This window comes from Metopolophium dirhodum, chromosome 1 (genome assembly GCF_019925205.1).
Source record: "Metopolophium dirhodum isolate CAU chromosome 1, ASM1992520v1, whole genome shotgun sequence".
NCBI lineage: Eukaryota > Metazoa > Arthropoda > Insecta > Hemiptera > Aphididae > Metopolophium > Metopolophium dirhodum.
In genome coordinates, this window is record NC_083560.1 from 86,337,807 (window position 1) to 86,361,312 (window position 23,506).

The 23,506-nt window shown below is 30.5% G+C and overlaps 1 protein-coding gene across 6 annotated transcripts in view; it reads right to left on the minus strand.

Annotated features, from left to right (window-relative positions):
- Nucleotides 1-23,506, minus strand: part of LOC132933505 (nuclear factor 1 X-type) — a 155,409-nt gene that overhangs the window by 62,300 nt on the left and 69,603 nt on the right. For all 6 annotated transcript variants that reach the window (XM_060999777.1, XM_060999775.1, XM_060999774.1 and 3 more), the window contains exon 3: nucleotides 7,843-8,034. In XM_060999777.1, the coding sequence (XP_060855760.1) occupies nucleotides 7,843-8,034 (192 nt within the window). The remainder of the gene's footprint in view (nucleotides 1-7,842; nucleotides 8,035-23,506) is intronic.

The window sequence follows — 23,506 nt, forward strand, 5'->3', positions numbered from 1 at the left end:
CTAAGTACTCTAGTACAACTCTTGAAACGGAACACAACCCTTTGACTCTACAATTTTTTGAACTTTTATTTTAACAGTAATATTTGATTTTAATTTATTCTGTGCTAATTTGACACACACAGTTTCGCCACTATAGTATGGAATGTTTCTGCATCACGAGTATTAATTTGTTTATGCGGTACGGGGCAAATCCATAAAATAAAAAAAATAGTACATAATATATTATGTTTGATTATGTACTTTAAATATTGATGAATGAAAAAAATAATCAAGAGAAACTACTGACTAGGCTATTGAGAAGTCGGGTTCTCATTGGCGAACTTCATTAAACGAATTGTAGGAGAATTTTAAAGTAAAAACCGGGATAAAAAAGACATTTAGGAATGCGAGTTACAAGTTGGTATACTGAAGAAATTGATAGATATTATAAAAACAATATCGCGATATACCATTAAAAAGTCTCACATTATAGTCTGTTAAAATTATTGTTGTGAATTATATTCACGGCTATTAAATAAGTATTATATTATTGAGGTTCACAATATTTTCAGATATTCTGATAAAAAAAATAATAATTATTAATATTAACAAGCCTTATTAATTTATAGATGTCACCTATATAATAATGTATATCGTAGAGATAAATATATTTTTGATTATTAAAAAGAATCACGTCAGAATCATTTAAACAATAAATTATGATCAGACGGCGTTGTAGATAGGCTATTCGGGTACACCACTGTCGTAGGTCTGCTTTTACCAGTAGGTATAACAAGTAGTATGTAAGTGAAATTAAGTGTTGTGAAGTTAAGTGAAATTAGTATTTATACATATATCATAACGACTGAATGCAATTTTAATAAGAAACCAAAATTCAATAATCAGCAATAATTTTTACTTTTTATTTGGAAAATGTAAATGTAAATTATTTGATTTTAAATGTATTGATAAATAATTATTAATAAAAAAGTTTTATAAAATTTAACAGTTATAAACAATATTATGTGAGTGTATAACTATAACATTTATACGCATAAACACATAATAATATTATTTGACAAAAATCAGAAAATAAATCTTCATATAGCTAGCAGTATGATAAACCATTACAACTCATCAGAATACTGCTAATATCATTTAAATTACATTCATTTATCACATTTAATATATTGAAAAAATTAAGTGGTACAAAATTAGTGTTTTTTTTTTTGAGAACTCCTGCAATTTTAGTGTTGAAGGGTTGCTTAATATACTGACCTTCTAATGACGTACAGAAGGAATTGTATAAAACGATAATAATATGGTTGATTGATAGGTCATACATTCATTACGGTGTTCTCACCGAGGTGGCGAGGTCTTATTATTAGTATTATTTATTGTGTATTTTATTATTTTATTTCTACATAATTAAGACAAGGTTAATACAACTATCTATATGTAACTGGTGGTCTGGTATTTTTTCAATTAATTGCAACGGCTTGTCAAACATAATTTTCATTTTCCATTGCATGCTATCGAATATTTATTGCATTATAATCACTTAATTAATAATCACATATTTTATATTAATATATACATCTGAGTACTTTACCAACGAGATATAGGAAATTTACGTTTGTATATATTTATTGGCCATCTATATATTTTTCTATAAAAGGTTTGAAAATAATTGAAATGTGTACGAGTTTAAGATAATGTATTCAACTAATATGAAAAATAAAAATATGAATAGGAGCGTTAAGTAATTTAAAATATACATAATATTATATTATTATATACAATGTCCGTTCACCCGACCGACAAGACAGGTTTTGTGACGGGAAAAAACTACGTTGGCTCAATAAAAACAAATAACAATCATGTACGGCTCAAGGAAATTCTGAATAAAACTTCGATGTGATCAAAGCTTTGAAAAATTACTGTTGTACTCGTGTCGTATAGTTTCTACAAAAGACGCGCGAGAATGTGATGATTTTTAACTTTCTCCTCCCTTTCGTTTTTTTTTATACTTCCCGGGGTTTTTTTATTGTATATATTTTGACGTTGCAGTTTGTTCGTCGCTAGATTTCGTCGAAACAAAACATTTTACTAATGTAATCAGTACAATAACTATTTTAAACAATATTTTGGTTGTGTATTTAAGATTTTATTAAAGCGTGATCTAACGAAGATCGAATTTGTAAAATTTTATGAGGATTACAATAAAATGAAATTGCGTTCGATCGTAACGATGTGGTCGTATTATAAATAATCACATTATCATTGTTATGTCAAACTTCTTTCTCTAATGCTATCCCCCTTCCTATCACTTTGAATGCACTATAATATCCATCGTCACCATCCCGGTGTAATGACTGAGGACGTGTCGTATGCGCACGGAGGAAGGAAACAGACTGAACACGATGTTTTAAGTACGGCGTGGGTATCGGTTGAGACGACGACGACGTGCTCGTTGGGTCGTCGGGCGTGCGTTTTTGTGAGAACGGAACACGTTGGCGGCGGCGGCGGCGGCAACATGGCACGTGAACTGAATGTGTAAAAAGTGTCGACAACGACGAAGAACGATAAAAAAAAATAAATGAAAAATAATATAGCATGTACCTACGAGGTGACGTGATGTGGGAAAAGCAGTAGCCTGCCGTCGGTTTTAGTCAACGCAGTTTTGGCCCTATATATTATGCATTTATGCGTATATGGACGCTATTTTTATTATTAAATCATCAATTAGTTCAGCGATAATATTTCAACAACGAGCGTAACGTTTTTAAAAAATAAAAATACACCGAAGCTCCTCTAGTACGAAACTTTTTGTCATTAAAAAATAGAAATAATATATAATTCGTGGTACTTTAATTGTGGCAAATAGGTTCTTGAAATTTGCAATTGATATACGAGTACATATCCGTATGTTATACTTATTACTTGTACTGTGAATTTAATATTCTTGCCACCGAAGGAATTTTATATTCTGAACAGTTTATAATCCAAAATACTTTTGTAGGTGGTATCACAGCATGACCATTTATTTTAAGTACAGAACAAAAATAATAAGATGCACCTACACTTAAAATTCGAAATAAAAAAAGAAGAATATGCGTGTACCGACATATAAAATGAGTTTTATAATCGGCAACACTTCACCTCGCCCGCGTCGGCAAGAGATATTACATTATTATTCGGTATTGTTACAGCGAGCCGACGTATAAAATTGTGTACAGTACGACATCATCATTCATCAGTATGGCACTGATAAAATGCAGTACGAATTTTAATGACGGCATTAAACAATGTAAAAACGTTATTCTAGTAACTAGTTTAACGAATTATACGTCTTATAATAATATATCAAAATTCATGAATCATTTATTTTAGTTATATTATTATATTTAATCGAATATATACATATTATACTTGAACAGGTTCTTATCGACTAAAAGTACTAAACGTAATATTAGTCACATTAGTCACGAAGTTTGTTGGAAAAATCTAAATAAAAATGTTTCGTATTTAATATAATAGGTACCGTACTATAGGGACACTGATTTAATTTTAAATTTAATTATGAAATATTTTTTTACGAATAAAAAGTATTCGATGCAATTGAGGATAACGGAAATAGCTGGTGTCATATTTACATACATATAATAATAATAATGGTAATTGATGCCCGTTGAGCGGATGACTGTAAAAAGGGTGGCGCACATTTTAAGTGGGGCTGCACTACTACTAGCTGGTACCGAGTACAGACATTAAAAATATTCCTTCAACACCGTGGAGCTTACGACCAAATTATGCACGCAGGATCTATATTATAACGATAATTTAGACAGTTAATGCACCTATTAACAGAATGTACACTCTAATTATACCGATTTGTCGAGGCCTACTGCTCCTCACTGCTTTCAGAGATAAAATCTACGGTTAGTTTCAAATGTAGAATGTGTCATAAATGGGGCTTTTTTAACACTTTTCTTAAGTTTGGTTTCACGTCTGTCTGTGATCAAATCTTGCGCGCTCGATTTGAGGCACTTTTTGAAGATGAAAAATTCTGAAAATTGGTATAGACCTTGGTCTTGGATGACAATACAATAATCCGTTGTCATTTTGGGACATGGACCAAAAAAAAAAAAAAAGGATTGTCCCCACGACGTCGCCGTAATATCTCTCGCAGATATTGAACTTTCTCTCTTCCCCAAAAAAAACCGCAACCTCTTACGAAGCAAGTATAGGCGTGTCCTATCCATTATTATAATATCTATGGTAACAACGGTAATTATTACCAAATAACATTATACCGGTATTCTGATATAGGTACCGAAAACACCGGATAACATATTTCTTAAACGTTTAATAAAAATATTTACTTTCAACTAAAAAGTAGAAAATAAAAAATAAAAAAAAAAATTTTAAAAACACACTTTTCCATAAAAACATTTAAAAAAAAATTTTAAAAATTGCACTAAAAAGACAAAAATAATTCTCTGTACTTAAAAATAATGAAAAATTTATTGATGAAAAATTTAAAAGTGTGTGGTGCATCATACAAAACATTAAAAGCCGAGCTAAGTCTCACATACACTTCTTTGTTCAATCCTGTTTATGAGATAGTGACTGGCAGTATATGTCAAGTATAAGAGCAAAATAATGAAAAATTTACTGATGAAAAATTTAAAAGCCAAGGAAAGTCTCACATACACTTCTTTGTTCAATCATGTTTATAAGATAGTGACTGGGAATATATGTCAAGTGTATGAGCACCACACACTTTTAAATTTTTCATCAATAAATTTTTCATTATTTTTAAGTACAGAGAATTATTTTTGTCTTTTTAGTGCAATTTTTAAAATTTTTTTTTAAATGTTTTTATGGAAAAGTGTGTTTTTAAAATTTTTTTTTTTATTTTTTATAATTTTAATGAGTTTTTTCCAGTTATTTTTATTATTTACTTTACATATTTGTATTTTGTGCAATTTTATAGTATATGACTTATACAAATAAAAACATCTACCTTTGTTTTAAATTTGGGGCACCCATACGAGTCCAGGCTATTATATATATATTATATAACGCTAGGAATTCTATGCATTATCATATTTTTTTTCCTTTAATCCAAATACATTGGTTGACAGTTATGTATACCAACGAGTTGGCTATTATGGAAAATATTAATTTTTTTAAATATTTTTCTAAAAAAAATAATGCAAAAATTGTAGTTTTTTACCTACCTATCTGTACCTAATTATTGTTTTATTTGTCATAAATATACTATTTATAAACTGGCAAAATAGTCTGTTATAAAAGATAAGATTATATCTTAATAGACTTGTGAGTTGTGGGCACGTGTTTGACTTGTAAATACAACATTTTTAATTTTTCACGTGAAATACTGAAATGTAATGTAACATTTATACAAATCATATGTTTGTATAAACAATTTCGAAGAATGCCCAAGTTCAAATTGAATGTGTTGAATAAAAAAAATTATGAAAGAATTTTCAAACGAAATTATCAAAACTAATGGTAAAATACTGAATTATATTATTTGTTTATATTTAATTTTTATACAAAATTGATGTAATGTTTAATAGAGTTAAAAATATATTTTTACTTTGCATATTTTTGCATATTTTACCATTTTTTATTGCATATAAATCCTAGCCCTATATATTATAGTAGGTACGAAAAATAAATTAAGTATATAATGTTGTATATTACTTATCCTAATTTGTATTTTTTTTATATCTCAACGAAATCTAACGATTTTAATATTAAAATATAATATATTATGTTTATATTTTCACTTACGTCGATGCTCGCGTCCGACAAACACGTTCCACATTGCACTAAGCTGAAATCGCCGTTCATCCTATACCTACATAGATTATATACTCAGGAATTTATATAAAAATGAATAATTCAAATTTCAAAATTGTTGATTTTGTTGAAAAACTTAAAATTTTTTTTTTATAGTTATCTATATATTTAAAACATTTTAACTGTTCAACATTGTTGACACAAAAGTTACTGTCACTCACTCACTCACTCACTCACTCACTGAAATGAGGTATTCTAGTCTACGATCTGAATATTTTAATGAATGTAAAAATGTTTATATTGCACACATGTTTTCATCTAAATAGATAAGTTAATTGTATTATTTTGTTATTAAGAAATTATCATTACAAAAAGTGTGATATTTTTAATATTAACTTTCAAGGAGATAAATATTGTCGATTATTTAGAATTATTTGGAAAATATTGACTTCAAATTGTATGAGTTTTATAAATTTCTTTTTTTTTCTTTTTGATTTATGGCAGAAAAATGTAAAATATTATCAAAAACAACTTTGAATATTTTTATTAAAAATGTATTGCTCTTGAAAATACTATATTGTTATAATAAGCTCAATTGATTCCAGTTTAACTATCTAATTCTAAATGAACTTATGAGTTTATCCGAACTTAAATAAATATTATACTAAATACTTCCTAGGTAGGTACGTAACGAACTAGGTGGTTGATCGAAAGAAAAGTGGTTTTCAGTTTGCGTTTAAGTGTTGATTTTGATTTTTGTGTTAAGAACAAAATGATTAAGTATAAAATCGTTGTTTTCTATTATTACTAATCAAACATTTCAAATTCATCAATATTAAGTAATGCATTTAATATGGTTTGTCTAAACAATCCCATAGATATAATCATTGATGAAAAACTAAGACATGTATAAAAATAGTTTAATGATACTTATCCCGATTTTCCGATTTTACTATTATGTGACTTACTGAATTCTGAATTGTATATTTAAAATGTTATTTTAGAGTTCTTTAATCGTCTAAATATGATGAAGAAATAAAACTAAATTGATCGCAGTTTTCCCAAAACACAAATGTGAAGTTATCTCATTACATCAATGCAATTTATTACTAAGTGAATATTAAATTGAAAAAAGGCATTATTACATACTGCATCCAATTGAAAGATAATAAATAATATTATTATAAATATTTATAAATGTACACCTATTGTATACTGTACAAGAAATAACGATTGTATAGCTTCTGATCATCTAACTCTTTAATCATCAATTCGAATAAAGATAGCACATGCAAAATACAGGTTATACCTATACGTTACTATACCTATACGTTACCTACCTATACGTTTTGTTAAAATAGAATAAAAAATAAATATTACCTATATTGTATGTTAAAATTATAAGGTGGTTAAAATAAAACGAGTTATTGAAAATCAATATAACAATCCGTCATTAAAAGGGTTAGTTATTTGTTATTTATATATACTATTATATCAGTATATTCAAGATTGATTCGTAAAAAAAGTTCCATGTTTCTTTATATTTTGTACTTAATTTACGATCAATTATACTTAAGACGTGCATTTATTGTCTTATAATTAGATACATTTTGTCGTTAGTTGCAATATTATTAAGATTATAGCTATGCTTACATAATCATAGGTATTTTGTAAACAAATTCTAAATACACAACAATGAAATCATGTATATAGTTTTACCATTCAAGAATAATTAAGTGACATTAACTATATTATAATTGTATAAACAATGTGGATTTATTTAAACTTTCTAATAAAAAAATCAAAAAAAAATCAGCTACTGTTATTAAAAATTTAAATGATTTCAAACATAATAATATTTCCGCGGTTTTCGTTGCGCAAATGTGTATATTATTATTTTTCGAAACGGTTTTCGCGGTGTTTGGTTCGTCACGTATCAGCCCGAACCCCTAAATCTGACTGTTTTCCATAATTGTATTGTTAATATTGTTATACCTTGTATACCTATATTATGTGTGTATAATATACCTTATCGGCTTGCCGGAGACAATCGATGCGCCGCATTTTGCCCTTCTGGTCGGGATTGGACAGCACGCACATGGCCGGTTTTTTGCCAGTTATGCTCAGCACGAAATCCTCCCGGCACTCCTGAGTTATGTCTTTCCGAAGCTTTCCTAAAAGCCGAGACGCCCATTTCTGTTTCACCTCGGGTTTTTCGTTCTGCAACAATGCAAAAATCGCGGAAATCCATTAAACGTACATATATATATTTATTAGATATATGTGACTAGATATACCCGATAAGTTTTCGGTACATTAAGTTTCTTTGCGGTAAAATAAAAATAACCTTCGTACGCACGCATTATGCGTGTTTATTAAACGTGCGTGCGTGCGTGTGTGCGTATTTATAATATAATATACTGTCGTGTATAGTGTATTTAATATTTATAGCCGATATCCAATAGCCGAGCGCACAATGTTTGATACACACTATCGATAATATATTATAATGTTTTTTTTATTGTGTCGGAATATAGATTTCGGTTCGTGTAATGGTGGTAACTGCTGCAGGTAACTACATGAAGTAGGTGCACCTATATAGCTGTTATATTCGAAGGGTACGTGAATACCATATTATAATTATGTATATATTTATAATTTCAAAGTTATCTGATTGAGTGTAACTTTCATCCCCCCCCCCCCCAAAAAAAAAAAAATAAACAAAAATGTTGATATAATATTTTTAAAATAATTAAATATAAACATAACCGTTTCAATCATTCCAACCTCACTGTACCAACCCTATCAACCTTACAAGCAATGATCTCAGTCGTCTAAGTCTTAAGCCAATAAAAAAAAAATATATATATATATAAAATAATTTGTCTCAAAAAGCCGGTTTGTGTTAGAGACAAGAGTTTTAAATGAAGTAAATTAATTTATCTATACAAATGTGATAGGTATATATAAATAAATAACAGGTAATATTAAAATCCACAGTGAATTAATTATATGCACTAATTCTATGTACCAAGGTATCAAATAGGTTATAGGTTATATGCATTATAATATTATATAATAAACCTACATGGCTACATCACGGTATATTCAATTTTTTATAGATGTATTACAATTTTTTATTAATTGTTACTAATTAAATATAATATTTGTGCGTTACGTTTATAATTTGAAATCAACTTAACTTTAACGTATAATTACGACTATATCGTTGTATTATATGGTCTTCAATATTTTACTGAACGCAAATTATTATAATAATATATACTTATTAGTTATCAATTTATCATACATGCTATTATTTAAATTTATTAACGTCATCTTATTGCGGAAGAAAATGCATTAAATTATTACCTATTTAGTAATATTTCTGGAAGTGAATAATTAATTACTCGTTGGGTTAAGATAGGTATAAGTACCTGTATTATACGTATAGACTTTGTAGGTACCTAATAATGGGGATAAATAGAAGTGACTCAATTAAAGTTAAATTAATTCAAATGTTTCCACTTGTTATGACATATTATTATAATAACTCCCTCTGCGATCGAAAATGAATTAATGTTTTGAGAAAAGAGTTGCTAAACACTATTGAAAATTGAAAAAAAACATTCTCAATATGTATACTCTATAAAGTATACCTATATATATTTATAACGTATAATACTACTTATGTAACATTATAATATTATATTATCAAGAAATTTGTAATTTAAATCCTATAGAACCACTCGTGTTGTTTATACGAATATATCATACATATTTCGTACGTATATTTATAGGCAGATTTATTATTTATATTTTATAAATTGTAATATTTTATGTAGGTAGGTACCACATTATTCACATTATTCACATTACACTACCACACGTAGTTCGAATTTTTCGTAAGCCGCATACGATTCAAAAAAAACATATACGCCACACAACGATATTGTACAAGGTGATCCATTTAAGTGTCATTATTTTTAAAACTTTTAACTTTTTTTTAATAGTAAAATTAAAAAAAAGTAAAAACTTAAACATTATACGAAGTAAATTTTTTTTCAAAAATTTTATTTTTACATTTTCAATAACATAAAATATTAAAACGTTAAAACTTTTCGAAAGAATAAATGTATACACTTAAATGGATCATACTGTATATATAGTAATTTACTGTCAGTGTCGGTCTGACTTATGATTTGGGGTCTACGGCACAAAGATTTTCTGCTGCAGCAGACCCAGCGTGCAGTACATAATCATAAATGTGTTTAATATAATATGTATAATAAAGATGCAAAATAGATCATTGGTGTAGCGTTAAAGTATTAGATATGATATTAACAAAGCAGCGATCGCCGAGTGCTTAGATTCATTTTCCGTGTACAAATGTCAAAACTATTTTTCGGATTATTAATGCGGACAATAACTATACTTAATAGGTATATGGATTTGAATGGTATAATAATAATAATAATGATATATGAATAATGTTCAGTTCATATAGCTTGGATAATACGGTTTAGAATGTTTTTACGGGCGTTCGAGGTTCATAAATAATATTTACATCGTTTCAAATATAGTTAAACCGCCGGACCGCCGATCCTAATAAATTCCGATACCGGTTTCGGTGGCAACTTTTCGAGAGCGTCCGTCAGCGAATCCGGTGAGGTTCTAAGCCCAAGTGAGGTCCACCGTGCGTAATTTGTTCATTTTTTTAAAACATTAAGTGTAATAAATACCAACGCCGACTGTATAAAAAGGCCTAATTCACCGGTTTTCGTAGATAGAAGAGAGAAAAAAAATCTTTATAAAACAGCTTACATCTAGTCTGTTTATAATCCAATCAGCAGTCATCTACATTTTGTCATAGGTAGGAGCACTTATCCAGTTTACCCACTAATAGTTCACGTATATAGGGTATAATCGTGGTGAGTGAAAGCTATAGAAACAAAAATAATTGTTAATCATAAATGTAAACTTATTATTGCATTTTTTTTTTCGTCAAAGTTTACTTTACATAACTTTAGTTACCAAAAAAATCTTATTTTTTTTATGTGTTATTTATTCATTGAACATTTGGAAACTCTGTCTCATTTATATAGATACAAGTTCCTACATTCAATGCTAACAAATTATTTATTGAATACAAATACTTAATAGTGACAAGAATATTTAAATACCGGTAACTGCTAAAATACTATGGTGAACAAGTATTTTTAAGCGATATATATTTTTTTGTTTTTAAAATATTTCTGTATAATTTTATTTATTTAACTTGTATTGGGTTTTTCATTTTTAAACTGGCCATTGCTGGGTCACAACTCATACAATTGGACATTGGTATAATAGGTATTATCATTCTGTCGTATCACGTAACGAATTTTAACTTGTTACCATCGTTTGGTTTATGTATAGGTAATTTTGAAATTTATATACTGAAATCCCTCGTAAAAATTGTTTTATTTGCAAAGACGTATTTTGTAATACTTTTTAATGTTTAATTTAACGATCACTCATTAGTATATACTTATATTTAAAGCAGATACATATTTATAATATTAACTTGTTATACTTGACTCAATTATGGTACAAATACAACTGCTATTGTAGAGTCGATTTGAATAGGTAACGCAGCTGTTCATATATATTTTTAGTAAGCCCGTGGTAAATATAACGACTATTTTACCAATCAATTTATTTTACTAAAAATATTACGAAATTACCGCTCAAACTACTAGATGAATATTTATAACATATCTAACAATATATTAGTTGATACCTATAAAAGGTGAAGTGAGAATTATGAATTATGAATACAATTGTATTTAAATTTTAAGCTAAAGTATTTTCTGTTGTTCTAATTTAATTGACCATTATATTATCAATAGGTAGCTAAAATTGTCAAACTGATTTCCATACTACAACATCTCCTTGCCACGTAAATTTCACTTTTTAAAATATTTTTTATATATTTATGGAAAGAATAAATATCAACCATTCTAAAATCACGATTGACTAAATTAACTATGGTTTTTTTGGGCTGATATAGCAATCAATTAACACTATAAATACACACCATACTATTATGTCGTATTTATACTATTTTATTTCTTTCATAAATGTACAATTACTGGAGGAAAGGCGGATTTCTGAGGATGTCCTCGATGCTATGTTACCAAAAATATCAGAATGTATCTATTTTACCAGTAATTAATGACAATAGAAGAACGTAAATATTATTGTCTAAACAACCAGAAAAAAATGTACGTAAAAATGTCATCTCTAATATACATGACCGACACACCGAGCCCTCTCCTAGATTTTCTCCCATATACTAAAACATATTAATATATATGATTGACTCTCGCACGTGCACGTCCGTTTGCGTATGTCCATGAACCTATGTGTGTTCGTGTGAGTACCTATATGGTTTATTTAAATTTCAAACGTACGGATGAACAGTATTAACATAATCAAACGAGTTTTGGAAGAAGCGTCCGATTTCGTAACTGCGTGATTAGGATTCATTACGTAATTCAATAATAGGATAGCTTATTATGTCGTAATTATAAGTATTATGTGCCATTCAACACAATGATAAATAATAATATAAATCGTAATTATTAATGTAATAAACATGGAAAACATGGTAGCGTGGAAAAATATTGATCCAGTGATCGTATTGTCGTTATGTTATCAATGAACCAAGTACATGGATTTACCTAATGAAATAAATAATAATATTTTTCATAGGTTTTACAAAAACCAAATGACTATTTTTCGTTGTAACCATCAAAAGTTTGTTTTAGCCTAAATGTGAGTAATTTTCGAATTCGTAGCCAAGATTTACAAATTGCGTGGGAGTTCAAGAATTAAATTATACCACATAGAACACAAACCAAATTGTGATTGATATTACAATCAAAAACCTCTCTGGTTTCGCCACTGAATATATACAGAAGTGCATAATATGTACTTTTTACCTAACACTTTAGTCATCTTATGACCAGCTCGAACCACATACATCCATGAAGTGTGGAATGAAACGTGCATACTGCATAGGCTACTTTTCAGTTTCAAAATCTATATTTCTTTGTAAGGTGGAACACTTTTTTAATTTTTTATTGAAATTTGATCACGTTACAACATTTGATTTTTATTTTTCTCAAGCCACCCATCATTTTATTCATAAGTATTTTTGGGGAAACTTGCAGACTTTGTAAAATAATTTTTGTGACACCGAGAAAATACGAATATGCTGCCCATAATATCATTCCAGCTCAAACCAGCCCTGGACACGTGACAATAACTGTACGAGTCGACAAAACTATGTACATACATATAATATGATATAATATATAATATTGTATAATTAGTTTAATCAACAACCGCCTACGAGCACGTCCCCTCGAGGATTAAACTACCTAGTGTAGTACAACGCACGATGACTGCTGACGTGCGTAATTATACGCAGTAGTCTAGCCACAGCGGTCTGATGGTAAAAAAGCCGAAAAACTCTTATAAAATTCTGCGTCAGTATAGCCTAACTGGCGCCATAGGAGGAGTATTATGTATAATAATAATAACGATAAAAAAACAGATTGTCACGCCGATATATATAGCTGCTATAATTATCGCGTGTGGTGTAAAACGCATTATCCGGCGAAAACGGAAAGACGAGACTACGATATTATCATTACGATTACCCTAAGTGTTATCGCTGTTATTATTATTATTGTTATCATACTATCTTCTCGTCTCGACGACTCGTCGTTTGAACACCATTCTCCATGCGCGACCGTACGTGCGTATACCACGTACATATTATACCTATAATGCGTAATGTGTTTTATGCTCAAACCAGGGTTACGGTTTAATTAGACCAGTGGTTCTCAAACCGTTCTTCTTTGGAGCCTTAGAGTTCCGAAAGAGTGTTTTAGGGGCTCAGCGGAAATGTCTAGATAAAAATATAACATTTTTATCTATTATATTATGTTGCACTGTTACAATTACATTTAGATACAATATGTGGTGAGATAATTATCAACTATTAAAAAGAATGTGATCAGCCGGCCGATCCTGCTAATTACAAGCATTCTGATACTGCTGTAAGACTAAAAAAATAACGAACGTTTCATCATTTTTGGTTCACTGTTCTAATGTTTTATTGCACTTGCCGAATTGCGTCACATATTATAATTTATACACATTTTTTTCTAAATTGTATTAATTAAATTTTGTTTTTATATGCATATTATGTAAAGAAAAAAAAAGTAAAAACCAAATGGGTCTGTGGTTCAAATTTGATATATCTGGTATTTGGGTCTTCTTATAGGGCTTAGATCGTTTATAATAACTTAAGGGGTCGACGAACAAAATATCTGACTAATCTTCAGTGTGTGTGATGAGAAAAGCGTCCGATCACTGCGGTGGTGGTCTATACGTGCTGCATTTCTGCGTACAACTAATTTTACAATCCACAAAAAAATGTTACATCGTAACCTATTGTTACCTCGCTTAGAGTTTATAATAGAGAATTCCACAAACGATTATAATATTTATGTACTTATAACTTATGTAATTATCGAGGATCTGAGAGGAAGGATATATTGCAAGACATTAAACTTGCAGTTTGTATAAAATATTCTATTATATTTTCTAACCAACAGTAACCTATTACAGGAATGAAAAGTTTTTATAACACAACGCTGTGACACGATAAGCGCGCGGGAATTGAGATAACATGACGGCGGTTGTGGAATTATAAATGGCACGTCGAACAACTGATTTCACGAGTGATTTTGTGGCGGCTAAGTCCACAAAGAGGGAGCAAAACTTACACACCCTTTTATATTATCCGGCTATTAGACCAAATTGTTGTCAGGTACCTTAATGTACACAGTATATATATCCCCTCTCGGGATTGGTATCTTGACGGATGTGTAACAAATTAGGGATGCCTTGTTCGGTTAAGTCGTGGGCGCCGCCGGGTTTTTTGTGAGGGGAGTGGGGTTGAAAATAAAAACAATCATACCCCTACAAACTCACGAACACGTCACACCACCACTACGTATAATAAGCTTTAAAAACCAAACAATTTACGAATTGTTCGAGGTATAAAACAAAACCCTTAAAACACAATAACAATAATATGAATGGGCCTCCCTGAACAAATTTAAATGGGGTTATGATTTCATGCATAACAATAAAATTGTGTAATATAATATAATATGTTCAAATAATATGTATTTTTTGGAACGTCGTATTAATTATTTTCATCTTACCAAACTAAATAATATGATTATTAAATTTGTTTTATACAAACGTCAAATGACATGATTTAAGTATTTTTTAATTTTTTGTATTTTGTCCTTTCTGTGGCCAATTTAAAACTTTATATTGAGATAATTACTATTTTCAATTTCTTTTAATGGGGCAGCACATAAAATATTTTTGAACCTATATTTATAAGAAAGTACAAAATATAACAATCGCTGATGACATTCAGAAATCGATAATAATGTGATAATTATACTTGTTGCGTATGGCGTTAACACGGTGTCGGTATTGCAGACTTTACGGTCAAACGTACAGGTTTAGCAGTGGACACTCACACTGTAAATTCGTATACGACTACTAAGTAATAATAATATTATGACCGTCGATATCCGTTTTTCGTAATACCTATAGCTACGACGCATACACATATACAAGCATACGGATTTAGCCAGTGCGGTCTGCGGTGTTCCACGACGGTTTGCGTTTTGGTATTTAAATTAACCTTTTTGGTCGGGTGTAATCGGAGTAATTACCGAGGACGCAATATCGTAAATGTCGGCGGGCCGGGGACGAAATGTCAAATCGTGGTTAAACGACGAACGGGCCACAAGCGCAGCGCGATTTATGTTTATATATAGCATTACGCGCGTTTTCCCCCCAGGAATTGATAATATAATAATAAAAAGAGGATAAACGAATTTGTGTGGTACAAAAGACCAAAAAAATAAAACAAAAAACGAACAAACAACCGTCCGGGTCATATACATGTATATAATATCTATATATTATGTGTGAATGCGCTCCGCCGACGAGTCGTCTGGTCGAAAAAAAGGGATCCGTCGACGGTAAACGAAACGTTTCGCGCGCGGGACACGAAAAAAGAAAGCTGACCCGGCACGCATTTGTTATTCACTCGGCACGCCCGACCGGCCGCTCGACGTCATTTTATTATTAAATTAGCAATGTACATATTTTTGCTTGTAAGCCTACGACGGTATATTATATTATAGTTTAGAATTGTTGTTATTCGATTCGGACGACGTGATTTTTCCCTCTTTTTATTTTTGTACAATTTTCTCCGACAAGCGCCGTGAAAATGCGCGTCGTCGACGGTTTACATAATATTTTCTTTATCATTGTGTGTATACTACATCAATACGATACTATAATAATAATAATATAATCCCTAACAACCCACTACTCGCATAGTCGCCTGGAAATTCCCCGTTTTTCGCCGGTGGTGATTTCGGTTGGTGTGGCGCAGGAGGGGAATCTTTACCTAACCGAGTGACCAACGGTCGTTCACTCATCTAATATTTGTACATAATAATATATAACATAATCATATATATGACTTTATGATGACGTTGTCACTGTTTTCATCAAATTACAATAAGAATAATATGACTATGTTCTATGAACAACGGTATATTTTATAGTTTTTAAAAATTAAATTCTCTGATCAACGTTTTAAAGTCGATCGGTGTTATTATTAGTTTTGACCTATATCTATAAGCGTCAAGCGATTACAACAAGTGGCCAGTGGTAATCACTGTAATACTCGTATAATATTCATAAAGTACCTATAAATGATATCTAACGTATAACGTTACTCGTGTACTATACCTAATAAGATTTTATGTTATTTTTAAATTTATTTATTTTAAAGACTTACCAAATAAAAAAATTAATACATTATTCCTGCACAACTAAGAACAAATCTAACAAATTCATACATCGAAATCACAGGAATTGGGAAATATATAAACACATATACCATTTAATGGTTAAAAAAATAATAAATACTAGGTGAATATAAGTGATCCACAGCCTTAACGCATACGATAATAGGTACCCTAAAGATATTAAATTGTAAGAATTTTGTTAGTACTTAGGAACTATACGTAAATATTATTTAATTTAATTTTAATACATATATTATTATTGAGGGGGTAAGGGAGTACAGAATTTCAAACAGTTAACCTTCTGCCAACGATAAGTCCATCGAACATTTGTAATAATAAGTTTCGTTCTTGACCGTGGTCAAAAATATAAATAACCCTAGTTGAAGAATTTCGATTCTATTCAACAACATTCGCCAGCATAAGATTAGCTTGTTTTATAACCAATGGCGTTATCGTTCAAACATCATCTTTGACCACGACGTACTTACATATAATATTATCATGTTTTACTTACGTTTTACACCATTATTATATCGCAGCTGTCCTAATATAATATATATATATCACATATTATCTTTATATTCCGACGATATAACTCGGCGCGTGCGCGTATAATGACCGGATATAATATCACGTCGTACAATATATTTCTATACTGCGTATAACAGCGCTGTTGTTTTATCGATGGTGTATAATATATTTCTGTACAGTATACGCCCAGCGATTTTTCACTTTTTCCCCGAATCGTCTTCGTCAATTGGTCCCGTGAGACATAGATTCTGGGCACCAAACGCAGACCTTAAACGAACGACCCTAAGCTATCTATAGGTACTACCCCACTAAATATATATATATATATATACATACGCGCATTATACACACATTCATCTTGTAGCGGGTGTACACGATTTATGACCTTCCGTGCACACTGCGTGGTGGATATATAGAGACCTGTGTGTAACAGAGATGTCTGACCGTCGCGATTTTTGGCTTTTCCCAGCGGTGCCGGAGGTTAAGTAAAAAGCGCCGGGAGGCCACACTTAAACCCACTATATTCCCAAATTCACATTATATTTCTCTCTCTATAAGTATACTCGAAAGTCGAATGTATATAGTATATACCTACCCAATATATACGCGACCGTGAGCTAACTCCTGTATTCGAGCTCTGTAGTTATACGTACGTAAATATAAACACTTGATTTACGTCGGTACATAATATGTTATACCGCCATGCAGGATCGTTTTCGGCCAAATTTCACAACGATCGAATATGTATAGAGTGCGTTTAATTGTAAGCCGGCTAGACGAGTATTTATACCTAAATACACTATAATGACGCGTATGTTTTTCGCGTTTTTAGGTAAATTATTATAACGTCGAGTAGATGCATATAAATAATTTGTCTCTGCAGGGTTAAAATTGTAAATACCGATTGTTTTTTATAGACTTTATCGATAACAGATATTTAGTGTTAGAACTAGTTATAAGATAATAATATACAAATGTTCAAAGGTAAAAGTGATTCATATGAAACTTAAACTTATACAGCGTATAATATATGTCATATATCAGACACATAGCGTAATATCATTGAGTGTATGTAGTATATATAATAAACTCAATGGTAATATATATTTATTTATTTGTCGTCTAATAACCAAGTATCAACTGTACAGTTACGAACGTTAAACAGTTTTCTCGGCAAGCAAGTTCATAAATATTTAGAAAATAAGCGATGTTGCACATTGACATAAAAATATAAAATAGATAAATATAACGAATGATCGCCACGATGTTAATTTACCAAAGTAATTCTAGCAGTGCAAGTTGCACGACGAGAGATAAGTACAAAATATGTAAAAAAATAAATAACATATTATATATATATACGCAGGTAAGTACCACGACTTGGCGCCACCGTTGCAGATGTGTATGTATAATGGCTTAAGGTCAACGCTGGTTATAGGTGCGCACATAACAAACCACGCTACAAGCCTGCAGGTATAGGTACACATCATATTATGGCGCTCGTGTGTAATAATAAATAAATAAATAAAAATACGCTACTATATTATAATATAATATACATCATAATAATATATACATTCTCCTCTGATAGTATTATTATTATTATTATTATGACGTCGACTTAGCTGCACCGACGGCAACCATAATTATACTTCTGCTAGTATATAAGTATAAGTATAATAATATGCAAGCGGTGAATATATGCTGAGAGGTGGGGACCTATATTACACATATATTATATATATATATATATTATTTATAAACACGCAGAAGATGCACAATAAATGCAACGGAAAAATAAATTTAATCGAAAACGCGTGCATAATATAGATGTACACCTTATATAATATAAACCCAAACGTCGTGTACGCGTGGTAAAAACATAGGTCGCGTGGGTTTTGTTTTCGGAGGACGATTTCATATTTTTACTTGTACGATGCTTACGTCTCATATACATATAATACAATATACGGAGGTTTATTTATCATCATATTGTTATTATACCTATGCGTAGACAGGTCGCGCGTATCGTTACAATAATAATAATAAATCCCTCCACCGAGAAAGCTCTCGTTATTATTACCATTTATTATTATCATTATCAACATCGTCGTTGAAGTCGTTGCCATCTCATAATACGCGACAAGCGTGCAGTATAGATTATAATAATATTACAATCTTCACATCGAAGCGCATAAATATTATGCACAAAACGTCACAATAGTGTGTAAAAATGAAATAATTGCATACATACGTGCGCAATATAATAATAATAATAATAATAATAATAATATAATAATAATGATTCGTGACGGTACAAAAATGGATTCATATACGCCCGACGCGAGCATATATATATATTATATCTATACACATAATCTGATCGTTTTAAATAAATATGCAACGTCTTTGACATCCGGGCTCTCTCTCTCTCTCACTCTTTCGCTGTCGTCTGAAATATACGTATATTCGTCGTGAGATATAATCGTATATGTGCAGCGTATAACGTACGCGCGTAAATAACTTAACAGTTTCTCGATATTAATTCGAAAATCGTGTTCAAAGTAAAAAAAAAAAAAAATAATAAATGAACGTATATTATAATATCATATACCTCTATATATGTGTACATAATATATATTATATTAATAAATTATATGATAGTAGATATACCTACCAACGGTTTTCGCTAAAAGCGTCTCTGACCTGCGCAATAATATTATACGTAATAATATAATATATAATAGGCACAACATCATAACAAATAATAAATATTATAATTATGTTACAATATAATATTAAATGTATGATAAAAGTTAAGGCTTCGTTACTGGTCGAAAATATTTATTTTTTTATGTATATACTTGGATTTAACAATATCACACTCAGTTGAAGCTTAATTTTATTCAGCGCTGATTTACACACTTACTTTGTACGGTATCAGAACACGTTTTATAGAATGTTGATAGAAATGTTAATAGAAATGTCATATGTTGTAGAATTATAACTATTACACACTTAAATACTTATTATAATAATGTCCTGTAGTAGAAAAGCACCCGTAAGAAATGTACCTACATCATTTACATTCGAACGTATTATAAAATTAAATTTTCAATATATATATTAATACAGTTATAAAATACATTAAAATTAAAAAACATTTATTGATTAAGTTTTTTTCAGTGACAGTATAGATACTTATATTTTGTATTTAGGTATTTTATATTATAAATACGTTTTTGCCGTTTTATGCATTTTTATTTATGCGTAATAACCAATAGTAATCTATAATATATTAATATGTATAAATGTAAAATATTATGTATAGGTAAGTACTAAATACCGTATAGTACAACTCAAAAATGATAGAAGATAGCTGATCTATAAGTTATACCTAAATAAGTAGGTGTCGTTATGCTCATAGTAATATTAGGGCTGCAAATTGAACGCAATATAAAAACTTATATTTTTCATGTAAAGGTGCTTTGGCTATAATATTTCATAAATATATATACGGGCATGTACACCTCACAATGACATCGTCAAAGTTCAAAAGTCGTGTTGGTATTATTATAATATCTATAGGTAATATCTATGTACATAGTGTGTGCGGCTTATGCAGAAATCCATCCACTGAAGGCGTGGTCGATATGCTCCACACACTCACACACACACACACACACACACACATATACATACAAACATAATTTTATATACACTGCTATAGCGGAGACGCTAATACTAATTTACGACCTACGTGTGCGGATAAAATGTGTATAAATATTGCATTTCGACTTTATCGAAGGTCACTATGTATAATAGAATATAGTACTCGACATGTGTGTGTACACGTGCAAGTTGCAAACGGCGTACGACAGCATAAGGAGGTAAGTACGCGTATAATACACAAGTCGATGAGGTGCAAACCGAACCGGTTTCAGCCGCAACAATATTCTAAATAATTGTAAAAACAGTTCTTTTTTTATTATTATTATCAGTTTTGTTATTCCAATCAAAGTCGAGCGCGTTTCTACAGTTACGTGAATAATGATATATGTACCACGGCCGTGCGCATATTTAACGAGTAATATTTAATTATTAATCTCTTTTCGATGCCTGCAATTGCTAAAGCGTGAAAATATATTTAAAAACCGATTTTAATAGTGCTCATTATAGTATGTCATATAGCCATCTAGGTATGTATATTAATGTAGATAATAAACCCATTATCACAAAACGGGAGGGTAAGCTAGAGAGACCTCAGCAATTCAACACTTCTAGATAGAGCCGAAATTTACAAAATTGACTTGTAATAACATGTAAATGTAGGTAAGAACATTTTATCTATGTTCTCTCGTTGATTTTTGTTTTAGAGCGAATTATGAATAGGTATCTTTAATTTGTAGTACTTTTAAAATCAGCGGTGGCCAAACAAAGACAACTATATAGCACCTGATTTACTCCTAACCATTAAATTTGTTATAATGTAAATTCACTTTAATAATAAAATTAAGATAACTAATGCGGGTTCTTGTAAATTGTATATATTATGTATTTACCGTGATGGACAATAAAATATACGGTTCTCTAATACACATATATATCCTCTTATATAGACACTTTGATCACTCGTCACGTATAACAATTTTCACAACAGCTTTTACCATCGTCTTATTTCTCTAATTATTATGGAACGCGACGACGTGGTGCGCCAATTGGAAATTCGCATCGAAAACAGATCCCGAGAAATATGCTTTTTATTTATGTACGCACTGCTGCCCGGCCCCAGTTCAGAGCATTTTTCGTATTTTTTTGCTTCTTTGAGTTTTACAAGGAGCGATAAATTATTTGAGCGCGTGCGGAGAAGATGTTCCAGAAAAGTAAAGCACCAGTCGTTCGACTGTTAAGTTAATTGCGTGAAAAGTGGATGGTGAAATATATATATATATAAAAAAAAACTGTAGTGGTTGAATATATATGTGTATATATATATATATATCGAGGAGAAAAAAAATATAAAACAACGACCCCAGCACACGCCACCGCGACGCGCTCCCGGCGGGGTGTTTTGTAAAGAAGGGTAAAAAGTTCTTTCTTTATTTTTTCCTTGTCTCTTTCTTTCTTACTTTTTTTTTCTTTTAATAAAAATAAAAGTCGTTAAATAACAGCTAAAAGGCGTACAAAAGAATGGCGATTCCAGGCACTAATATATAATTAAAATGCAATTTCGCGAGCGCGCAACAACGAAATGTATACGCCCGCGCTGCAGCAGGATGGTTATCTGTATATTTATATCAGGAGAATCGCTATGGTAAATATAATAAGTCATTGGGAATGGGACGGGGATTACAGGAAACAACAAATCTGCAAGAACAATACAGCGCTCGCCGCGCTTCACACTTTTGTTTTTTTTTTTGGGAATTTTCTTTTATCTTAAATAATGACTCGACAAATCCTTTTTTCTCGTCGAGAGCCACCCGCTCACCACCCCACCACTCCCATCGAACCCATCGTTTGTCAGTTCGGTTTATTCTAGCCCACCAAATCGAAAAGGTTATAACTGCCACCCGTCATATAATTATATTATTGTACCAATCTATACTCATAATAGGGTAGGTTTTAAAGTATTTGGGAAGAACGCACCAGATAATAGTATTCATCAAAGTATTCCGAATATTCTTAAAATACATTAAACACATAAAAATAGTGTGGTTCATTTAACCACACGCGCATTCAAAATTAAAATATCTGTATAGGCACTGCAGAAAACAAAAAATAATAACTATTTGTTATTGCACTTTAGCAGTTTACTCAATTGCTAAAATTTCGTTAGTATTTTACGACCGATCATTAAATAATTAAAAATATCGGTATGTTTTGATAGTAATTTTGAGAAAACGTATAAAATACACGTTTTATTGAAAATTGTATTTAAAAGTATGCGGAATACTTCTCAAGTATATACTGTAAATTCCGTCTCGAATCTCTATGTTAAAATTACAATATTATGTACAGATTGTCCACACTTCAAAGTCGGAATTCACATAATATCACATTCAACAGTCGTATTATAGACGAGCGTAGGTAATAATATAGGTAATAGATCTAAATAAAAGTTATACCTGCTCCTCTGCCGAGAAAATGAAAACTGCATGGCAGATGCACAAATTCTATAAATATTACAAACGTAT